This window comes from Tyto alba, unplaced genomic scaffold (assembly GCF_018691265.1).
Source record: "Tyto alba isolate M040663 unplaced genomic scaffold, T.alba_DEE_v4.0 Super-Scaffold_22, whole genome shotgun sequence".
Taxonomy (NCBI): domain Eukaryota; kingdom Metazoa; phylum Chordata; class Aves; order Strigiformes; family Tytonidae; genus Tyto; species Tyto alba.
In genome coordinates this window covers 777,610-798,836 of record NW_024881296.1, presented here as the reverse complement: position 1 = coordinate 798,836, position 21,227 = coordinate 777,610, and the positions used below count along the sequence as shown (strand labels likewise).

Below are 21,227 nucleotides of genomic sequence, written 5' to 3'. Positions count from 1 at the left end.
CGCACCGAGTACGTACGATGGAACGGTCCACAGTGTGTATGTGTGCCTATGGCTTCTTCAGACAGGCATGCTGATCTGTTAGCGTAACAGATGTCATTAAGTGTCAGTCAAAATAAAACTATAAAAATCACAGTTGTTTTTAAAGACCAACTTCTTTAATGATACATACCAGTGTTATACTAAGCTTATAAAATAAAGTTGTCTGCATGTAAATACAAGAGAAACATTAAGAAATCGATAGTGATCAGGACAGGGATTTCAGTTCCTGTACAAATTTAGAAATGACTCGAGAGAAGATAAATTAACATACATGGCTGTGACAATATGAACAGGGGTGTAGTCAATGTGATCCATTTATTGAAAAAAAGAGGGCAGAGCAAGGAGTAAGATATTAACAGGAGATCCAGTCTTCAATGGGATGTGAAAAAGCAAAACACCACACGTGGCTACTGAGGCGTTTTTCTCAAGTATTAGATTCTTTGGGCGAGTTGGGAACACCACCGCTTCCCACTCTCACAATACAGAAATGGAGGTATCGACAGCCTTAGCCCAGTATCGTGACATACAACTGGGATAGGACGTCCCACTTGTAGTTTGCAGGGGTCGGAGAGGGCCAGAGTTGGGGATGTTTGTGAGCACATGAAATACAGGGTTTCGACAGCCCATTTAGCAGTAGTGAAACTTTTGGTTCTTCAACTGTGCTTGCACTTACACTTCATCAAAAGTCACAGGAGTGGCTGCTAACAGCGGTGTCCCACGTGTATTGCTTCACAGCTTTATTTCTGCAGTTACAAGCAATTCAAAACTACTAAATGTTAGAGGCAAGCCTCTTCACTTCTTATCAAAGATCTGTCCATCTTACCGCAAGACAAACAGTATTGCACTTCAAGGTTATATTAACTGAGTTACAGAATCTCTTTAAGGACTGAAGCGTTACTTACGCACATCCATTGCGCTATGTGTCTGCTTAAGAAGATAAGCGAGAGAAATTAATTTTAAATTAATACTGCGGGGTACTGTGAAGATGACAAAGCATAGGCCCTCTGTGTACTTAGATTTCTAACGCTTAAAAGGTTCCTCCAGCACGAGGCTGCTTTAGCACAGCAGTCTACAGCCCCGACCGCGCCCTCTCCCTGACTCAGTGGTCCAGGATCCGGAGATTGCCAGATACGATTTTGTTCTCTAGTAGAGCTCCAGCTGGGATATCGATTCTGTCGCCGTGATTTGCAATGATGATAACTGTTCCCTAAATTTACAGAAAAGTGATTAGTAACTTTCTCTTGCCTGTCGATTTGGACTAAGCGAGAGCAGCGTTGTCCGGAGGACCAGCCTGCAACGGGGGCAGATCCCGGCTGCAGTTGGCTGTGGTGTTTTTGCGTAGACTTTTCACATACACCACCCCAAAAAGGTTTTAAGCTAGCAGTAACGGCAAGACTGTCATACTAGATACAGTCAGCTTACAAGCAGAGCAGACGCCTTCTTTGAAGATAGAGGCTTGTTAGCACCCTTGCCCTGTCTGCTCGTTCGCCAGCGTCCCCCACATCAGCCTGCCCCGGCCCCGCTCACCACTACAGCTCCAAGCACAGACACGAGCCCGGGGCCTGGTAACAGCCACAGCTGCTTCAAGTGCCCCTTGGGGCAGGGGCTCCCCTGCCCTGGGCTGTTACGGGACCATGACAATGTCCACGCTAGGCTTGGCCAGGTCCCAAGGAAGAATTTGAGAAACTGATTTGCTCAGCTCCAGCCTTTATTGGTAAATCAAGGAGTGGTGAGAAAGATCCCGTGGCTCTAAAGCCAGCTCCGGAGGTGAGGCGGTACGTGCCTTGCAGAGCAAAAGGACAAAGGTGTAAGCTTTTTTTTTTTTTTGAACAGAGGCATGAGCTCTGTGGGGTTTTCAAGGTTCACAGATAAACCTCTGCTCTCCCTGGGGCTACAGAGAGAAGCGGCTCCAGCAGTAACAGCCTGCACTCCTCTGTAAGGGTCAGTGCTCGGGCTGGGCCTCCGCAGCCTTGGGCTGGTTACTTAATGCCCGGGAGCCCTTCCACGGCCCGTGCGTAAGGCGCTGCCTGGGGCAGGATCAATTGGCAGGGAGCAGAGAGCAGGCACGCTGCGGCAGAAGCATAAACACACTCACCTTTAATGAAACGTTCTTCCCGAATGTGACATCACCTGAAACCGTGAGATGATCCAGCTCCAGCATATCGGGAATACTTTCAAACCTCCGCAGGTAATCCTGAACCTTTGGGGAGAGGAGAGAGTATCGACAGCTTAAATCCATCTGCGGGTTAAGACAAGTGTGGGAGCTTCCTGAAAACTCCTTTCAGAGAGCTTCCTGGAATCTGCCCCCGACAAATACGAGAACCGCTCCTTTGGAAGCGATGTGGTAGTGTCATTTCTGACAGTGGGAACTACGAGCAGCAGCACGGGCAGTATCCCACCGAAGCCAGGCGGGCTCTGGAGAGCCCACACCACCCAATTCACCTTCCTTTTCCTCGACTGGCAGGGCAGAGGAGCGCCTGAGAGCGGTGTGCCCTTACGCACCCGTTGAGTAGTTCGTGTTCCAAGAGCCTAACAGCTCTTTACAAAGAGCAGAAGGGAACGCCCGGATGGGCAGAGAGAGAGAAAAGTGAGGTTCGCTTCAACTTCTGTATTGCTGCGGACTGTATTTTTATTCAAATAGATACCAACAAAAGTATAATTATAGGAGTTTACCTTTGTGAAAGAACTTCCCAGTTTGACAAGAGGCACTGTCGGAAATTCACGCTTCTCGCTCATCGTTAGAGACCCAGCATTAAGGCTATACAAATTCGACATCACAAGCAAGAGATCTGACGTGGTCTTAACAGGCAGAAAACGACTACGAGGTACGTTTATCCCCAGAGAGTTCTCAAAACTCTTAATAGCAGCACCGACCGCAGTCTCCAGCTGGATAATGTTCAAGCCTCCATCCAGAGTCTGGAAAAGAAAACTCACGTAAACACAACCAGCAGGTAACGGCACTCGGAACTCGCGAGGAGCCTAAGTCAGAGCTCGGCGGTTACCGACAGACCGGCTCCTTTTTGAAGGCGGCAGCCCCTGTTCAGTTACCTAGAAACAAACAGTTCTTTTGAGTCCGTTTCCTCTAAAATCTTCCTAGCTGATTACCTTTGGATTGACAATGATCTCCATGTCAATAGCGTTTTTCTCTTGCAGCCTTTTGATCGCAGACAGAGCAATCCACAAATTGTTGGTATTGAAGATTTTGAATTTTGACACGGACTTGAACTCGTCCACGTGCGCTTTTGGGACCTGAGCTATCTCCACCAGCCTCAGCTTGTTTTCGTATTGCGTCAGCGTGCCACCCTGCGAGGGTCAAAGAAGAAGTTTTAAGTCCCCTTCATGAGGCGCCAGAGAAATGTCCCCCCACGGACGCACTGCTGTGTTGGCATATGAGTTAAACCTCAGTGAAAACATGCCGCTTGTGTTCAGCTACCAGGTCACTAATTACAGAGAACGTTTAAAGTACGGTCAGAACCGTCAAACGCTCATGATCCAGCACGCCAAGACAGTTCAATTCTTTTAATGAAAGTTGTTGAGAATCTTTTTGCGCGTGCGGCTGTTGTCAAAAAAAATCAGCAGCACTTGGCGAGCTTACAGAGCGAAACCGAAATGAGATCTAATAGCCCTGCATTTGTGGCACTTACCGGAGAAACAAGTGGTACTTCAGTAACCTGAACTGCATCCTGACAGCGCGATTCTGTGGTTTTATAGGACTAAATCAGAGCTGGCTTTCTATCTGATGAATACAGAGGAAAATACACTTCCTCCCCGTCCTCACAGGTCACAGACTAGAGGCGAAGTGGAGTTACGGGACAGGTGACTGCATGCTACAGGTATTTGGTACAAGCCGTAACCACCCGGCAGGTCGGTACAGCCGGACGGTGTACGAAGTCGGGCGGCCAGGGCAGGAGCAGGCTGGCAGCCACGCCAAGCTGAGCTGCGCAACGCGCCCCCCGGCACCTGGGTTTTCAGTCAGCAGAGATGCAACGGCTGCATTTCCCCCCGCCGCTCCCCCTCAGAGCTCTGCTTTTACCATCCTCAAACTTCCCCCCCCCTCCCCGGTGTAAGTGGCAGTTTGGGGAAGGTATGGAGGTTGTGGCTGGCACGCTGCAGAAATCACTTGGGTTTTCAGCCATCAGTCAAGCCCGGGCTGTCCTTGTCTGCTGTTGCCCAAAACCTAGATCCCATTTGTTCCATGAATTAGAACTTCAGAAACATGCTGATTTTGTGCATCTCAAATTAGATCACAGCTGATGTGTTAAATGATGCCTAAAATAGCTCTAAGAAGATTTAATGTACATCTGAATTCATGCACACAGAAGAGACAAGAGGCTGAGGTTTTCACCAGCACGCCAGGCAGCGTTCAGACTCGCGCAACTCGCTCCCGTTACCTTCACATCCGCCCTGGTTTTGTTTGTCACTTCCATGACAAATTCACAGCGTTTTCCGTTGGGTGGGTTCATGAGATGGTTAAGAATGTAAAGGTCCACGGTGGCACCCAAGTTATCTATATTGGATACAAAAATATACTCCTTCCCCTCTCCAATAAGGTTATCCAGCAGACCAGAGTTATAGAAACTGGCGTAGATATCTCCGTGGCCTGGAGGATACCAGCACTCTGTGTTCTCTCCTGAGTAAGACACACCCTTGGCTATTGGCAGCAGAGTTTCCTTGTTAATTCTAGGATACCTGGGAAGACAATGGGGTTTGTTAAGTTCTCACCAGTGTCGGATTAGCATAAAGAAAACCACAATACAGTCATAAACGTGCTTTTTCGTAGAGGTTTTGAAGACAGGCTTTCTAGGTCATGTAAGTACTCGAGATGGAAAGACCCATCCAAATATACTGAGCTATCACTGAGAAGCTGCAGAAGGTAATCTCTCCTTGGAGGAGCGAGAGCCACAGTTCCCTGAGGGCGCTGTAAAGCAGCGTTCCTCCGACAGGCAGGCTCAGAGCCCGCCAAGCACGCCCCGGGCATCATCAGCCCCTTCAGAGTTCGCTCCCGATACGGAAGCCGCGTTGTGTCTCCCTCTGGAGCCCAGACATCCTAAAGGCAGATTCAGGAACCAAGTGGCCAGCACCCAGTACACCGTTGGACATAATGTTTCTTAGAAGCTGGGTCCCCCACTCCCCCCCCCCCCCCCCTAATTTTAATACATTGCCTTTAACTCCGCTTTCAAAGAGGCCCGAAACAGAGACTGATGGGTACACAAGACGCTGTTGCTACCGCAGCATCTCAAACTAAAAACCCCACACCATTTGGAATGCAGAGAAACGAAAGCTAGTTTTTCCTTTCCCCCCCCAGGTAGAAAAGTTTTTCTGATACCTGCTCTGATTAAAAGTATATATCTTCACACGGCTGTGACTGTACTTCTGCAAGATTTTCTTCGTGTCGTCATCGGTGTTGAAGGAGTTCATGAGAACAAGAGGAACATCGGTGTTGTAGGATTTGTTTAAATGCTGAGATGGAAAAGAAATGGTCAATTCCGCATGGCTTATTAGCTTTAACTCTGACACCTAAGGTTTTGGGAGAAATAAACTACTAGATAAAACAGACTGGAAATAACAAATGCATGAGGTAAGACAGAGATGCTTATGCCAACACAATGGATAATAAATCGGGTAAAGGAAAACAAACCCTTGTAAGTAGTAAAGATTAGGCCCTCATTAATATATAATTGTTTTAAAATCTGCACTGAGATTCAACATTTGAAAAGCACGACACCACAGAACGATTATTTTAAAGTTTGGGCTATTGTTGATTACAAAAGGCATGTTTTTCCGCAAATGACTAAAGTCTGTCAGGGTAAGGTTTCAAAACCTTCTCTGCACAGTAAGCACTTTTGAGCCTTTTCGGCGGGCTACGAGACGGACAATAGTATCAAGAGTACATAATGAAATGTCACAATGTTAATTATTTGGGCATCTGTAAAGTGGAGCCAAAATACACAAGAGTGTTTCCACGTGGACAGCACAGCAAAGGCAAAAATCGGAAAACATGACAGCGTTCCATCAAAAACAGAGTGTGCAGAAAAGAAAAAAAAGATACTTCAATGAGTTCAAAGCTTTGTGTCTCCAATCACCCTCGTCTGCTGGGGACTGTGTGGGATCATCACCCTCTGGTAGCATCCCAGACTTCTGCAATGACCCTTTTGAGAAAGCATCCTCAGCACCAAAGGATTAGGACTGCACTAGTTGGATATAAATTTAAGTCTGGTGTAGAACTGTCTAACCATACACAGGAAAGTCACCCCAAACAAACACCACACCGAGGCCAAAAATCGTTGGAGCCCCAGAACCTATTGAACAGGCACACCCGATCTCCTACTCTACTGACCATCTTAATTACCTGCTGCAAGAGGAATAGTCTGCATTAAAAACATATAAGCTGAAGTGTCCTCTCTCAACACCAACAGCTGTTATTTTCTTTGACTTTCCTTTCTTCCGAGGAAAATGCCAGCAATCACTTCCAGCATGAGAGTTTTAATTCGACAAGGAACTTGGAGGTGCCATGAAGAGCTTTGCTCGTTAAAAAAGCTTTTAAAAAGCCAAACTTAAACTTGCACCTGGAGGAGCTGCAAACAAGCCGGAGGAGTTGGCTATGCCAGGCCAGCTCTACAGTGTGATTGCATGTGTTTCTGGACACAACCATAGCTGTCCAGGTGAGTTACACCTGTGCTAACTAGTTGAGTGGACAGAGTTCAGTCACCAATCTCTCCCTCCCTCCCTTTCACCCCAGTTCTTTCCAAAGCAATTCCCCCCCCCCCGAGCACTGTGACCACACCCTACTTCCCTCTTCTTTTGGCAAGCCTCCACTCTGATCCCTCTTAAAGGGTCACACAGGAGAAGCTCAGCCTGTCTTTGTTTCCTCCAGCATAGAAAGAAAAGCCCATCGTAAATTACCTCAATCTGCTGAACTGTCAGATCCAAGAAGGTGTTCTCGTTCCGCACCCCAATAAGACTTTTGGGGCCTTTACAACCCATGCTTGTGCCCAAGCCGCCATTTAGTTTCACAACCACCAGCTTGTTCAAGACAGAAGCAATGTTATCGGGCAGTCCTCTGGCCTTTATCTTCTCATAGGGCTGGATCTGCAAAAACAAACAAAAGACCCCCAGCAGTCAGGTATCTGGAAGGAAATTGCTTTCTCCTCCAAACCTTCAAAACTTAAAATTTGGCAACACCTCCCACATTTATGTATATGATTTATGACACTAAGGAACATCTGCAAAATGAGTCTACAATAATCTCATTTGTTACGATACAAACAACCCAATTTGTTACTACAATAACCTCTTTTCTTGAGAGGTTCTATAGACTTGGCAACAGCAGTCACAATCAGCTTCGTCCAGATGAAAAGATGTCTCTGTCTGATCTTCCAGGTAAGGGGAACTGCCTCGACAGTGAAGAGAAGTAAGCAAGAAGTAAGTCCAGTTATGCCACTTACCACAACCCTCCTCTTGTCCCGCAGGAGGAGAGGGGGTCTCCTTGTGAGCCACCTACCTCACTTTCCCAGTGAGATGCCCCCCTTCAGTCAGGTCGTTATTTAAGAACACAGGCCCTGCACGCAGGACATAATTTTTCTTCTTCCCTGAGCAGCTTAAACGTGCAGCAGATTTTTTTGGATACTTTGCGCTGAGGTTCTCAGAGCCAACATTCTCGGTAAAAGGTTGGTTCTTTGACTCAGTCTAAACCAATTTTTATTCCAACTGCAAGTCCAATAGAATAATTCATCCCTCCTGATAGCATGCTACACAAAGTTCCTAGTTCTTATCCTGCTGTTTTTAGGATGTGTCGATCCAGCTCACATTAAACCTTGCAGAAAGGCTTCTACCTTGCTGACAGCTACATCCTGTGGGTTTAAAAACAGAGCATGGGCTACAGCTGGGGCTAGTGATGGAGAGCAAAATCAGGCTTGTAATGACAGTCTGCTTAACATTAGGCATTGCTTGTCCCCTAATCCAAAGCACCTAAGTCAAAAAACCAAAGGTAACAATGCAATGACAAGTATCATGCCAAAACTGTTAGAGCAAAATCAATACAATTATCCTTTAGGCTGACCTTCTAGAGATTTTCTTTTGAAGAAAAGCCTTCAGTGCTGTGTGTATTCTAGCAGCAAGAAAATTATTTTAGTTCTGATAAGGGGTGCGTAAGATCCACAGTTGATTTCCAAAAACAAATACACACAGAGTAGTTTTCAGAACTGTGTTTGCTTTGGGCATGTCAGGCTGAGGTTCAAATGGAAATTCACACGGCCCTGGAACAGTGTCATATTTCTTACTCAGATGTGTGGGGGCAGAGAGGAGAGTTTGCGCAATTCCAGCATTCCAGTACGCCACGGGCAGCAGATTAGAGCAGATCCCTCACATTGGGGAAATTCTGCCTTACGCAGGATCTGGAAAGCTTATGGTATATATTTAAAGATAAGATCACTCCACATGGAGTTACAACGGCGCAGGCAGCAAGCAGTAACAGTCACTGCCATTTCACAGAGGACACATGTGGGAACTTCCTTCCAAAGTTCCTAGAACTTTTCAGGAACAGAAGTGTGCAAAAAGCAGAATCTTGCCGTGTTTTGTCAGCAACAGAGACTGTGGTCAGGCTTGGCAGACCCTTGAACAACAACTGTTCCCGTTAACAGAGAGATGATAAACAGTTTTATTGTACTAAAGGTACATCAGAAAACTTAAAGAATGATTCACTACTGGCAGGATCTACAGAGATTCACACTCAGAGATTTACTACTTCCCATCCACTCTAAGGGTCAGTACCGCTCCATATTAGACTGGAAATGGATTCAAAACATTTACCTTTGAGCTTTAGCTGGGTGGGACGCGAGTCACACCCACAATGTTCAGAAACTATCTGAACAGCCAAAAAAACGATTTCAACTTTCAAGTCTCACGACGTTTTTCTTGCCTCACTCACAAGATAGGTCTCCAAAAAGAAGAAAGCCTGCCTCTCAGTTCAGTGCCAGACTGCCTCAAAATCATTTGCTTTTGCTGGAGTGTCAACTACCCTGCTGTGCCCTCGCCATCATGCCTGAAACTAGCTTATGCAGAAAGCGCAGACTAAAATCCCAATGAAGTTAACAATTCCATCCAGGCCCTCCAGCAAGGATTTCGTTCACTGCATGTTGCATCAGCTACAACACAAAATTTATAATTCAGCCTCGCTAAATATTTCAGTTTCTTTTGGCACAGGCTTTTGAAATGACAATGAAGCCCTGGATCTTGATGTGTCTTTAATTCAGAGAGTAACAAACATCAAGAACTCAAATTCAAGCAGAATTGTTGCAGCATCAGGACTGCTGGATGCCAGTGGTATCATCTATCAGTTCCAGTCATGTGTAGGCACTAATATGCAGAACTACCTCATCACCTGTGAGCGTACAACACAAGCGTATTTACTGCTCCACAGTAATAAAAATCACTTCTTGCTCTCCAGGTTTGGAACAGGGGACCTAACAAGCAAGCGCTGATGGGCAAACAGTTCAAGAATAAAAATGGGCAGGAATGTCAGATGCATGACTGCAGCGTTACTCATTTGAGACACGTCTCAAAACTGGTCTGGGATTGTTCTAAAATGACATATCTAGCTTCTTTTGGTTTTGCAGGCAATGTCACAGAAGTGATTTCTCGGAACAGTTTGCATGAGGCAACGTTGGGAGTTTGACTAACAGATTTCAGAAGCATACTCCTACTGCAAGGAGGTTTGCAAGAGTTTGTCAGAGACAGACAAAATGAGCATCAGGGCTGTCATCGTGGGTAGACTGGGAAGGAACACACCCATATTAGTCAGTATGTACTTACTGAACAACAAGGAAATATTTACTCAGCACCAAGGGACAGTTTTAGAAACAGCACCAAGTGAACCCTTAAAACCAGTTTCCAGAGTTGAAGATTAGGAAGACGTTTGCCTTGGAGTAAGCGCACGACATTCATTCTTTCCCTTCATGATACAGTTCAGTGAGATGACAACCTGAGCTGCAGGCAAGAATCTGACCACTGGGAGGGGCGGGGGGGGGGGGGGGGAAGAAAAAAAAAAAGCCTCTAATAGACAAGCTCCTTTCCCACTCGCGTTGCTTCGGGTGCTCTCTTTACATCCCAGATGAGGTTTTGCATTGTTATTCTGAGGTTAACTTGATCACTGCAGGTCTCTCAGAGGCCTCCCAGAGGACTTTGCTATTGCTACCAATTCAAACAAACAGATCACTGCCATCTACATCAACAGGATTAAATTACACTCGCCATGTCCACATGCTTTACCTCCTCTCCTTGTTAACCAGCACTGTGACTAAGTAAACTTTCTTCTCTGAAGACTGTAACAGTAATGGGTCCTAACTACACTAGTATCACGGTAAGCCTTTGGACATATGGAAGCAACCCACCTGGAAGGAAAAAACAAGTCAGAGGTTTACCAATATAGTGTGAAATGGGTTCAATCTCCTGTTACCGTTGTCTGGAGCTTACAAGTTGCTTGCCCATCAGTATTAGCTGTTACAGTGAAACACGGAGGTCAGGGATGAAATCTCCGATTGCAGAGAAAAACAGAGGAATATTACGAGACAATCATTTCTGTTTCAATTTACTGACAGGAGCCTTTACTTGTCAGTAGATGCTTTAGGAAAGAACAGAAAGCTACATTCAAAGAACAAGTACAACAGATAACACATTAGATGACCCATGGAAGTCTGATCAGAAATTCTGCTCCTGTACAGCTCAGTCCCACAGCACTGGGCAAAAGCCTGAAACACCTTTCTGACCTAATCTGAAAGTCAGAAGTAGCTTACGTAAAATGGAAAATTAAAAGGCACAGTCTATAAATGCAATAAATTATTCATCAACTTTTTAAAGCTGTTAAAATTAAGCCCCGACTTCACACTTTGGCACATTTTTGGGGTGCTTTTATTGTTTTTATAGATATACACACAGGTGTATGTCTGTATGAATACACACACACACACACACGCACGCACATATATACCTAAATACCTAAAGAGATACTAGGTATCAGCTGAAGATTACACTTGCCAAAATTCTCAGTGCTTTGGACTGATCAAGCAGCAAACCAATTCTCCAAAACCATCACAGACAAATAAATTCACACTGGGGAGAATCAGCTATTGCCTTCTGGGCCATGATACCTGTAGTGCGAGATTCTCCAAAGCAGCTGAGCACCTCACCACAATCACACCACCACCCCACAAAACAAGGTCACCCATGTGGGCAATTATAAATCACTTGCAAGATTACCAACGAACTTTTCAAACAAGTCTTGTGTGTACCAACCTCTGTGATGTTCTAACGAGACCAGGAGGAGAGTACACTGTGAGGTTTTATAGCTAGGAAAAGAAAACTCAGCTGGAACTGAACAGAGGCACTCAGAGAAAACCTGCATCTATTCACAGATGTGTACTTGTCCCAAAGAACTCAATACTGCAGCCTTTATTCTGAAGCCCTCCTAAACTTAGCACTTTTTACCCCTTCCAAAAGCTCATACTGTTCTTACCTATACTAGCTAGACTAATAATTCTGGAATTATGGTCTTTAAGAAGTCAACTTTTATCTAATAATTCCACAAGTCATACCCCTCAGCAAAGAATAATTTGGGAGAAGTTACGCTGCCGGTCAATTGAAAAGGGTTTCATGTAAGATGCACTTCACTTTCCACAGTATGTCCCCTACGTGATTGACATATCAAAAGCAGGTGGAGGCAGGGTAAATACAAAGCAGGGTTTGAGGATGGTAGGGAGAGGGAACTCATATGGTCAGCAAAAAAAAAGGAAAAAAAAAAATACTCAAGAAAGTTAAATTTGCTCTCAGTTTTTGAGAGCGCTCAATCCACCTCCTGTCAGATCAGGAAGTCTAAGTATCATCCAAGTAACCCTAAAGCAAGATATTTATTATGAAGTGAAGAGGGCATGGAAGAAAGTTTGTTTGCAGATATTTTTCCCTAGCTTGCTTCTGTGACATTCACCAAGTACGATTACTTGATTTGGAGTTCATGCTAGGAAACAAAATTTCATCTGAGGTCATGCATGCATCTCACCTGACCCAAAGTGACCTGATTCTGCAGTATTCTTACCTTTCTCTCTCTCTTGTCAAAAGTTGACACGTTTGAGAATGAGCCAGTAAAGGCCATAGGAAGAAGAGAGATACTCTTTCCAATCTTGCCTTCCTTTCAGCCCTCACCAACCTTAAGTTAGACCTTTGCCTAAGTTCCTTTTTAAACAGCTTGCCTTGCCTGGGAATGTCCCATCAGTCCATTTCAGTGTCTTATCATAACCCTCCCGTTTGACATTTGCTCCTAATGTCCTACCCAGTAATTTTCAGTCCTTTACAGAACTTAAAAGTTTTTCCACTGAAGGTGTGCAAAACTTTGAAAATACACAATAGCCCTCCCTCTTCACAAAGCAGTCCATTCACTTGCATCAAATTGCTGTAATTTAATCCCAGGCTTTATCTTGACCCAGGGAACAGTTTATTCTTTTCATTGTTGCAACTACCTTTTTACATATTTAAAAGACTTATCACTCCACAGAGTCTCACCCCCTCTAGACTAAAAGCAAGCCCCTTTTCTTGAGCCTTCGTTGTAAGTCATGTTATCTACAACTCCAATTTCTCACCCTGGCCTCTTTACTGAAGGTGGATTTTTCTCCCCAAAGCCACACTGCATTCTGCATTACAGTACAGAAGAGAAACACATCACATGTTTTTGAAACTAAAAGAAAACACTCAACCTTGGAAAAACCCGAGACTTGCTCTAAAACAGCATCATTCTTCAACGCTTGAGAGAGCAGCACTGCGTCTGTTCTGGAAGTTAACTGGACAGCCTGCCTTTCAGTTGGAAACAGAGCCTCGATTGAATCACCACAGAGAGGCTAAGAGAAACCACAAATGTGTGAAGACACAGAAGTCCCGCAATATGCCGAGATCACTACACTGGGAAAAGCAAGAATTCGTAGCACAGCTACACCGTTAGTTACGCAGGAGTCAAAAGACAGCCTAGGGCCACAGATGAATCAATAAAATGAGGTTAGGTTTAATAGGAAGTGTTTACTTCAGTACTAAACAGTGCTGAAAAAAATATTTAGTGCTTTTTCAGCAGCAACTCAAGTGGCAGGTTATAAGTTATAACAACATAGATGGCATTAAAAAATTACACTCAGATAACCCCCACAGTCAACTACTTGTTTCAGATCCCTCGCTTTTCCTGAGCTGCTGTAGATTACAGAAGTTGTTAAATGAGCTATATAACCCAGCCCACTTGCCATATGTCCCTTTCAAATTATTTAGCAGAATGGATTCCTGGAAACAGTCTCATCTGAGACTTGCAACCTTCTTTCATGTGCGGGAGGGAAATGGGAATAACAAGGGTCCTACCTACTTCCCCTCTAACACAAGTTACCACTTACTCCAGAGAAGGTACCAAATGGTAAGGTGGCATCTGTCCCATTTTGTTCTCCTGCTCACAGAACACCTAACAAAATAATACCAAAGAACTTGACACATATGTTAAACAGGACCTGATGTTCAGGAACACATAAAACATATGTCAATAAATAATTATTTTTCAGTTAGAATCCAAAGTGTTGTCCTACATGGTTTTACAGAACCATGGCAGATATATCCATTCTACAGCTGACTACATTATTTGCTCGAAGTAGCAATTATCAGTTCTATGTTCCTTACAGGCTGTCATTTCATCGCAACTTACAGAATCTTCTGGAGGTCTCTGAATCTTCCCCCAGTCCACAGATGGTCCCTTTTCTTGTAGGAATCTATGAAAGAGCTTCTTAAATCCTTCCAGGTCCTTTTTAGTGTGCTACAAAGAAGAAATGCGTTAGTTAATGTTGGTATTTAATGCATACCTATTCAATCACGGAAGCATTTCTACTAACTTGATGTACAATCTAGTCACAAGAGTAATGTTATCAGCACTGAAGCAGACATGCTAAAATTTAAGTAGAATTCTAAAAGGTACCAAAAGCTCATTTCCACTAAAACTCAAGATACACAACCAACTTGAATACCTAAAAGACAAGTCTTTAGTCAAAATCATAACCACTGGAATTTGGCCCAAATCGGTAGGATAACAGCTTTACCCTCACTTTCTGTAATCCATTAAAGATTACACAGAAGCTTTAAAAATTTAAGATGATTAAACACTGAATAATAAGCTTGTCACCCGGTTTATATGGAACCAAAAGTCTCCTACTGACACTGGTATCCAGGCTACTCTTCCACACAGGATCAGAGCACATCCTAAAAACAAGGATCACGGTATTCTGTGACTCATGTCTCCCTGTGTAATTTTTGCCTCAACTTCCTGCACCTAATTTCTCACGCTCTGAGTTGTGTCCACAGCACGCTCCTTACCTCTAGCTCATTTGAAGGTGCAGTCGCAAGTATCTTATCGAGTTCTACTTTCATTGAATACTCCAGCTCTTGTCGAATGACTTCCTGAAACTGTGACGTGCCAGCTTGAGACATTGCTTTGCTAAAATCTTAAATAAAAACAAAAAGAGGTTAAAGGAAAAAGGAAGAAAACTAGCTTATCTAGACTGCAAATAGGCTTCATTTTTCTTTTAAGAATTAATAAACTCATGTAACGTAGTCTCATTTTATTACTGTGCTAGCACCCCAGTAATCTAAAGGTTTTGTTCTTAGTAACTTGGAGCACAGCCCTTAAATAGGGGCCACAGAACAACAACCCTTCTCTCAAAACTCAAAAGTGCCAAAAGACCAATTATCCATCTCAAGAAGTGTCCAAAACCCCACAGCAGTACGCTTTTTTGCCTGAGCGCCAAAGAATTCACATCCTAGTGCATCAAGTAAGTGTGAAAAAGCTTTTCACTAAAAAAGTTAATTTTATGTAGAACACTGATTGAGGGCATCCTTCTGTTCACACAAGCAAATAAAAACATATGCTTTAATTATTTATACAATGCGCTTTCACAATCTTCAGTTTGTTCCAGTAAATACTCCCTTACTTTATCATGAGTATTTTCACACTACAGCATGCTTTTCAGTTACTAAGCAACCTAGAAAATTAGCCTGTCTATCACTCCAGCATTTGTTTTGCTTTTGAAAGTGATGAGCTCCATAAATGTGAAAAAGAGCAAATACACAAGTGTTCTATAAAGTCCACAACGCAGAAAGAAACAGGAGATAACATGACTATTTTCCAACAAAAAGTATTTGAACTGTGTTCTCAGAAGTCATCCGAGTGTGCTCTCTAAAGACCTCAGTTAATTTAATTTCTGCCAGATCCCTTGAGTAATCACTTCTCTGTAACACGGAGAGTGATGTATTGCCAAAGATAGCTGGATTTTAGAAACACTCCAAATACTAGTGCAAAAAGGGACAGGAGGAAAGTTTGCAAGAGAACAGAGTGATACTGCCAGAAAATACTGTTAGAAGAGGAACCTGCATTTAAAGTTTACTTATTTAGAACATGCATTAAAAGGCTATTCTATTAACAACATCTAAGAAAGCCAGAGGCAGTTCATTTTAATACAATTTTTGTTTTATTTTATTTTTTTAAGCAACGTATTCCACAGCCTCAGACTCAGTGACAATATCTAATCCTTGCTTTGAAGCCCACAGAAGCCATTTTCCTGACTGCACTGTTTTGCAGGTAGGGGAGGAAAAAAAAAAAAAAAAAAAAAAAAAGGACAGACAAGTGCTGCAGTGCACATACTATGTGTGGTGTAACACAGGGGAAACGCCAGCTCAAGATGAACAGTACGATGAACAACAGGTTCTTTTTTTATTCAAATGCTTCATTTAGTAGTAAGAACAGGTAACAGTTGAAAGCCTGATAGGCCTATCTTTCCAGGTCAAATATGTAAAAACACGGACAGCTCTTCATTAGGAAGCACTTCCTCCTACAGAAAAATGAGGAGGTCTACACCAGCTTAATACTTTCATACCAAACTGCTGCAAGTACTGTCTTTTCATTCACACATTTTGGGTTGATGCATACAGAAGCACTACTTAAATTTCCAGAGAAACAACTGCTGGGAGATACTTTCAGATGTTTGTAATCCTCCCTGCAACATGTTGTAATACATGACTTCTGTTACAGCAACAACAGTGGTCATTTCTCACAGTTCATCAGCCTGTAAAACATCTGAACTTCCCAATATGATGCAACGCATTTCAGAGGAAGCTCTGCAAATATCAAGTATTCAGAGACCATTATTCATGCTGTTCAACACGCTGAGGCTAAGTAAGGCAGAGCCAGCTAGCAACTTTCCCAGGCTGCCATGTAAGTAGGAAAATCTTGTTTGTTCATATTAGCCAAAAGACTTGTATCTATCAGATAAAAGCATTTAGAGATTAAGTATCACCACAAACAAATCAAAAGAAAAAAGGCATCATAAAAGTGAATGTGTGATAATGTCCTAGTTTGTTTGTTTGTTTTTATAATACTGTAAATTCTCCAAACTTAATGACCAAATGCTAAATGCATTTGATCACCAAAGTGCTTGCAGAGAAGCAAAGCAAACCTGTTGCTTTTTCTAAATACCAAGTGTCAAGCACGCACACCAGCCAGCTAGATGGGACATTTCTTACCCAAACCCAAGCCACCAAAGCTACCAGCGCTGTCAGCTGCACCCTTCACTGGCAACAGAGAATATTTAGGCTTTACACTGACCATTTAACAACTACTGCAATCACTCGGTCTCATCCAGATTCAACATGCCAGGGCACGGCTGCTCAGGGAGAGCACTGTCAGTACTATTATAATTACTATTTTGAAAGAGAGAGGAAGGACACGGCTGGCTGGCGTCCATAAAAACATGTGTTTGCCTGGTGCAGGAAAAGTATCTATTCTGCATAGGTAAGAATTTGAATACTGTAACTAAGCAGCCAAGAGAAATAACAACTCAAAGCCATTCTGCTTTTAACGCGTACAGCAAGGCACAGAGGCTTTTAAGCATTTATCTTAAGAGACATGCACCAGGATTTGGACTGGATGGGGATCTACGGCACTCTCTGAAGGCTCCCCAAACAAAGACCACAACAGCAGCATTGGTGCATCTGCTCCAAACAAGCAAACCCAGTATCAGCTGTTCGTGTTGCTGGCTCTCAGTTTTGGGGGAAGAAGCTGGTATTTCTGCATCTCAGCCTACCGCCAGCAGAAAAGCAGCTGCAGCCCTTTAACGTGAGCTACTGTTAAATTTAACAGCCCAGGTGAAGGTTGTTTTCCCTTTTCGCCCTAGCAGCAAAGAGGAAGTAGAAAGGCCAGTGCGACTGCATATCTGAAAGCAGTTATTTCTTACAGGCGAGTAAAATTTCCTAGGGCTATCATGAAAAGTAGTTATTGTGCCTCTAAAAAAATCAGATGGGAGGCAGAGGTGTGGGATAATTGCAGAAAGAGATTTCCAAGGGTACATGTGGCCATAAAGTCCCAAATTATTTTTAAAAAGAAATGCCTCTTCCAAGCTATTTCACAACCACCACCTCAGATTTCTGCCTAAGCCTACTTCTATGGGACCAATATTTGTGAACACTCATCTGAAGGAAGGGTGGGATAAGGTAGTGGAAGACTCAGGGGGACCAGCCCACGCAGGAAATTAGCGCAGAACAGAAGAGCATGACTAAATACTTGAGGCTTCAGAAAAATGAGGCTTTGCAAAAATGACCACCCAGGATATATTATCTTGATGTCTTCAGTAGAAAATGTGTCTTCAAGTTGCAGAAAAAGTTTGCAGTGGTGTCTGATGCATGGGGAGTTTCACTCAAAGCCTCCTGCCCCCACTGTTACTTCTATAGTCTGTGCTCAGCTCTCACTGCTAACCTGCCCCTCACCCTCATAGCATGAACTACAGCATACAGGAGAGTATTTGCAGATTGATGATACGTAACTTTATAACTGACACATAAATGACATATGAAACCACGATAAATCAGATCAAGCTAATAAAAAGGAGGTCTTCATACACTATCGGAAACAAAATGAAGGACAGATATCCTCAGGAAAACTGCACCAGAACAGAATAGCAGTGACCCCTCAAGTTAGGGGTTTGCAGGTACTCCTCTTCCGCTCTCCTTCACCTTATTCTACATTAAAAGCAGAGAACACATTAAGATAGATGAGTTTTGTTCATTAACTCACTCAGAAGAGAACTTCTCTGCCTTGGTACTCCACATACAAGGACCTAGCACAGGAGGGAGTCGTGGGACAAGTCAAGAAGGAAGTCCCCTCTCTCATGAAAAAACAGGGAATCTTTTGGGCTGAGGGTTACTTCTGCAATCCAAGTAAGTATACAGAAAGACCTACAGCAGAAAATTATTTAGGTCTCCTTGGAGCCAGACTACTTACATAAAAATCAAGAAGTGTAGCCAGTAAGTTAAAACACGCAGCTGAACTTTAAATGCTCTACCCTTGAACTCTGTGCTGAGGGTACAAAGTGAATGCCAGAACTTCCACCAGCTCCACTAAAAGTTCAAGGCAATTTTTATCCCAGACAAGGATAAAAATCTTGTTAAATACCCACACTATAATGTGCATGACAATAAATATTACCTCGTTTGGTTCTTAAAACTGAACGTTCCCACTCAGCCTTTACAAACATCTTTCTTTTCCTACTACAAATGGCAAAATTTGTCAACGTATGTTGGACTGAATCACACATGAAGTGAAACCTATACATGCTCTCTCTCTCTCGTTAACGGATGAGCATGGTAGCCTGAGCTAACTCACAAGTTTGCAACCTAGGAAGCCATTCCCGCCAGCTGCGCACACCAGGAGTTTAGGTGTAACAGTCAGACACAGCTGGATTTCTCAGTCTAGCAGCTGATCTTCATGCTAAAAATACCACTTGACATTGGCAACGCTTTTTACTAGTATTGGCCTGATAAACAAATGGTGGATGCTTTTTAAAAAAGCTTTTAGCATTGTCAAATCTCTGGTAATTTTAAAAAAACTGGTTATGTTCTTTACACATATTTCTCCAGCTTTCAGTTTCATAGAATATATCACTTGCCTGCAAGATGGCTACCTTCAGCAGTAGGCTGAGATAAGCCAATTCCATTTAAAAAGAACAATGCGGAATGTATTTTTGTAACATATCTCACAGCAAGAAGAGGCTTATCTTAAGTTTCAGAGCAGCCAGTTGAGCAACGCGGCTGTAACACTTCCCCCCCTCCAGCAATCTACGTTTTGCCCAGGTGCCACAGGACATTTGCAGACAGTTGACGCATTTACACAGCAAGTGCTCTACAGTCCTAGACATCCACGGGATGAGCAACAGCGATTTCCCAAAGCCTTCGAAGGCCCCCAGTTACCTGCAACGTCCAAGTTCCTATAGCAAAAGACTTACTCGTGCTCCTTTCTAGAGGCAGCATTACATTTGTTGATTGGCCTGGATGGATTTATATGAAGGAAACCTACAGGCACGGATTTCATTACAAAAAGCACACACACACCATTAGGGATATCAGAAAGAAAACTGCCACAGCAATGCACCAAAGTCATTTTTCTTCTTAAAATGACCCCTTGTGGGCTGGTTCCCTGTTTCGCAATAAAGGAATCTGAAACTCAGACCACGTACACACACGCTCACACATGCGGGGAGTAAAGGAGAGGCGCCCGAGCCTGTCAGGGTCAGAAAACGCCAAAATACACTCAAGCCTCTGAAAAAAAGTGAAGACGCTCGACCTCAGCGCTCTTCCTCCCCCAACGTTAACAGACCGCTTGGTGGAGAGGGGAGATTTGCGCTGGAAAGATCCCCCCTGTACACTCCAGCTCCTGCCTGCGCATCAGCCGTGGATTGAAGCCCTGCCGCTCCAACTGCCCGGTGACACCGGGCGCAGGAGACACGCATCCACCGAGGGGAGCGAACCAGAACCGGCGGAGGCCCCGCCGGCAAATAACAGATCTCACTTTTGAGGAAGCCCTTTGCACATCACAACTCGGCTGCTGATCGGGCGGCTACACCTACTGCTGCCTGCACTCGGCCGGGCTGCTGGAAAGAGGAGGAAAAAAAAAAACAAAAAAAACCCCAAAAAACAAACCCAACCAACCAACCAAAAAACAACAAAACAAAACAAAAAACAACGAAAAAAACAGCAGAGATCTATATGTATACACAACTGAAGAGTCAAAGCAAAAAAAAAAAGAATTACACAGCGCATCAGCTTACCTTTTGCAAAAGACGACATTTTCGCTCTTTAATAAAATAAATACTTTGCTCTTATATAGAAAGGCTGTGGTTTTTTTTTTACCCGAAGGCCGGGGGAGGACAGGCTGCCTCCCCGCGAAGGTTGGCCGCCGGCGGTCGAGGGGAGACGGGAGAGACGGCGGCCCCGACCCCGCTGGGAGCTGCCCGCCCGCCCGCCGCGCTGGCCCCTCAGCCGAGCCGCTCCTCCCGGGCCGGCGGGCGGGAGGCAAACCCGGAGGAATTTAAATTTCATCAATGAAAGAGGCGGACCCGCCGCGCCCCGGGTTTCACCACCCCCCCACCCCCCCTGCCCCCCCCCCCCCAACACACACACACCCCAACCCCTTCTCTCCCTCCTCTTCTCCCCTCCCCGCCGAGGCTTGGGCCGCCCGCCTCCCCGGGAGCTCCCCACACGGCTCCTCCCCGCTCCCGGACGGGACAACCCGACCCGGCCCGACCCGGCCGCCGCCCCCCAAGCTCCGCGGGCGGCCGTTAGCCCTCAGGGCGGCCCCGCCTCTCCTTCAGGCGGCGGGAAGGGCCTCCCCCCCCCCCCCGCCGCCACCACCTCCACGGTGAGGTGATGGGGGGGGGGGGGCGGTGGTCCCACCGTACGCACCTCGTCGCTGCCGGCACCGCAGGCGGCGAGGGGCGGGGCGGCGGCGCGGACACCCCTACCCCCCCACCCCCCCCCCCCCAAAAAAATAATCCCTCCCATTTCGGCGGGGGGGGGGAGGGATCCCGCCGCCTTCCCGGCGGGCCCCTCGCGGCGGCGGCGGAAGCGGGCGTGGCGCTGCGGTTAGCCCCGCCCCGCCGCCTGCGGGGGCGACGGCGCATGCGCGGCCGCCCTGAGGGCTTTTAAACCACCCCACCCCTCCACACACGCCCCCCCTCCCCACACGGGTGGGAGTAAATCGGGATCCATCTTCTGTCGCGACAGCCGCGGCTGGAGGGTTGGGAGCTGCGGAACGCGGGGCTGGAAGCCAAGATGATGGGAAACTTGGTGTTGGGTGCCTG

The 21,227-nt window shown here is 45.1% G+C and overlaps 1 protein-coding gene across 2 annotated transcripts; it reads right to left on the bottom strand.

Annotated features, from left to right (window-relative positions):
* Positions 1-133: 133 nt before the first annotated feature.
* On the bottom strand, positions 134-20,965 carry UGP2 (UDP-glucose pyrophosphorylase 2). Of its 2 annotated transcripts, none has more exons than XM_042795594.1 (10): positions 20,830-20,965; positions 14,419-14,546; positions 13,757-13,864; positions 6,943-7,128; positions 5,366-5,499; positions 4,431-4,728; positions 3,145-3,342; positions 2,713-2,955; positions 2,135-2,239; positions 134-1,246 (listed from the first exon to the last, which is right to left on the bottom strand). In XM_042795594.1, the coding sequence occupies exons 2-10, from the start codon at positions 14,530-14,532 to the stop codon at positions 1,139-1,141; spliced, it is 1,494 nt and encodes a 497-aa protein (XP_042651528.1). In that variant the 5' UTR covers positions 14,533-14,546; positions 20,830-20,965; the 3' UTR covers positions 134-1,138. The 2 variants fall into 2 exon arrangements, with proteins under 2 accessions (XP_042651528.1, XP_042651527.1); XM_042795593.1 differs by lacking the exon at positions 20,830-20,965 and adding an exon at positions 20,196-20,502.
* Positions 20,966-21,227: the final 262 nt, after the last annotated feature.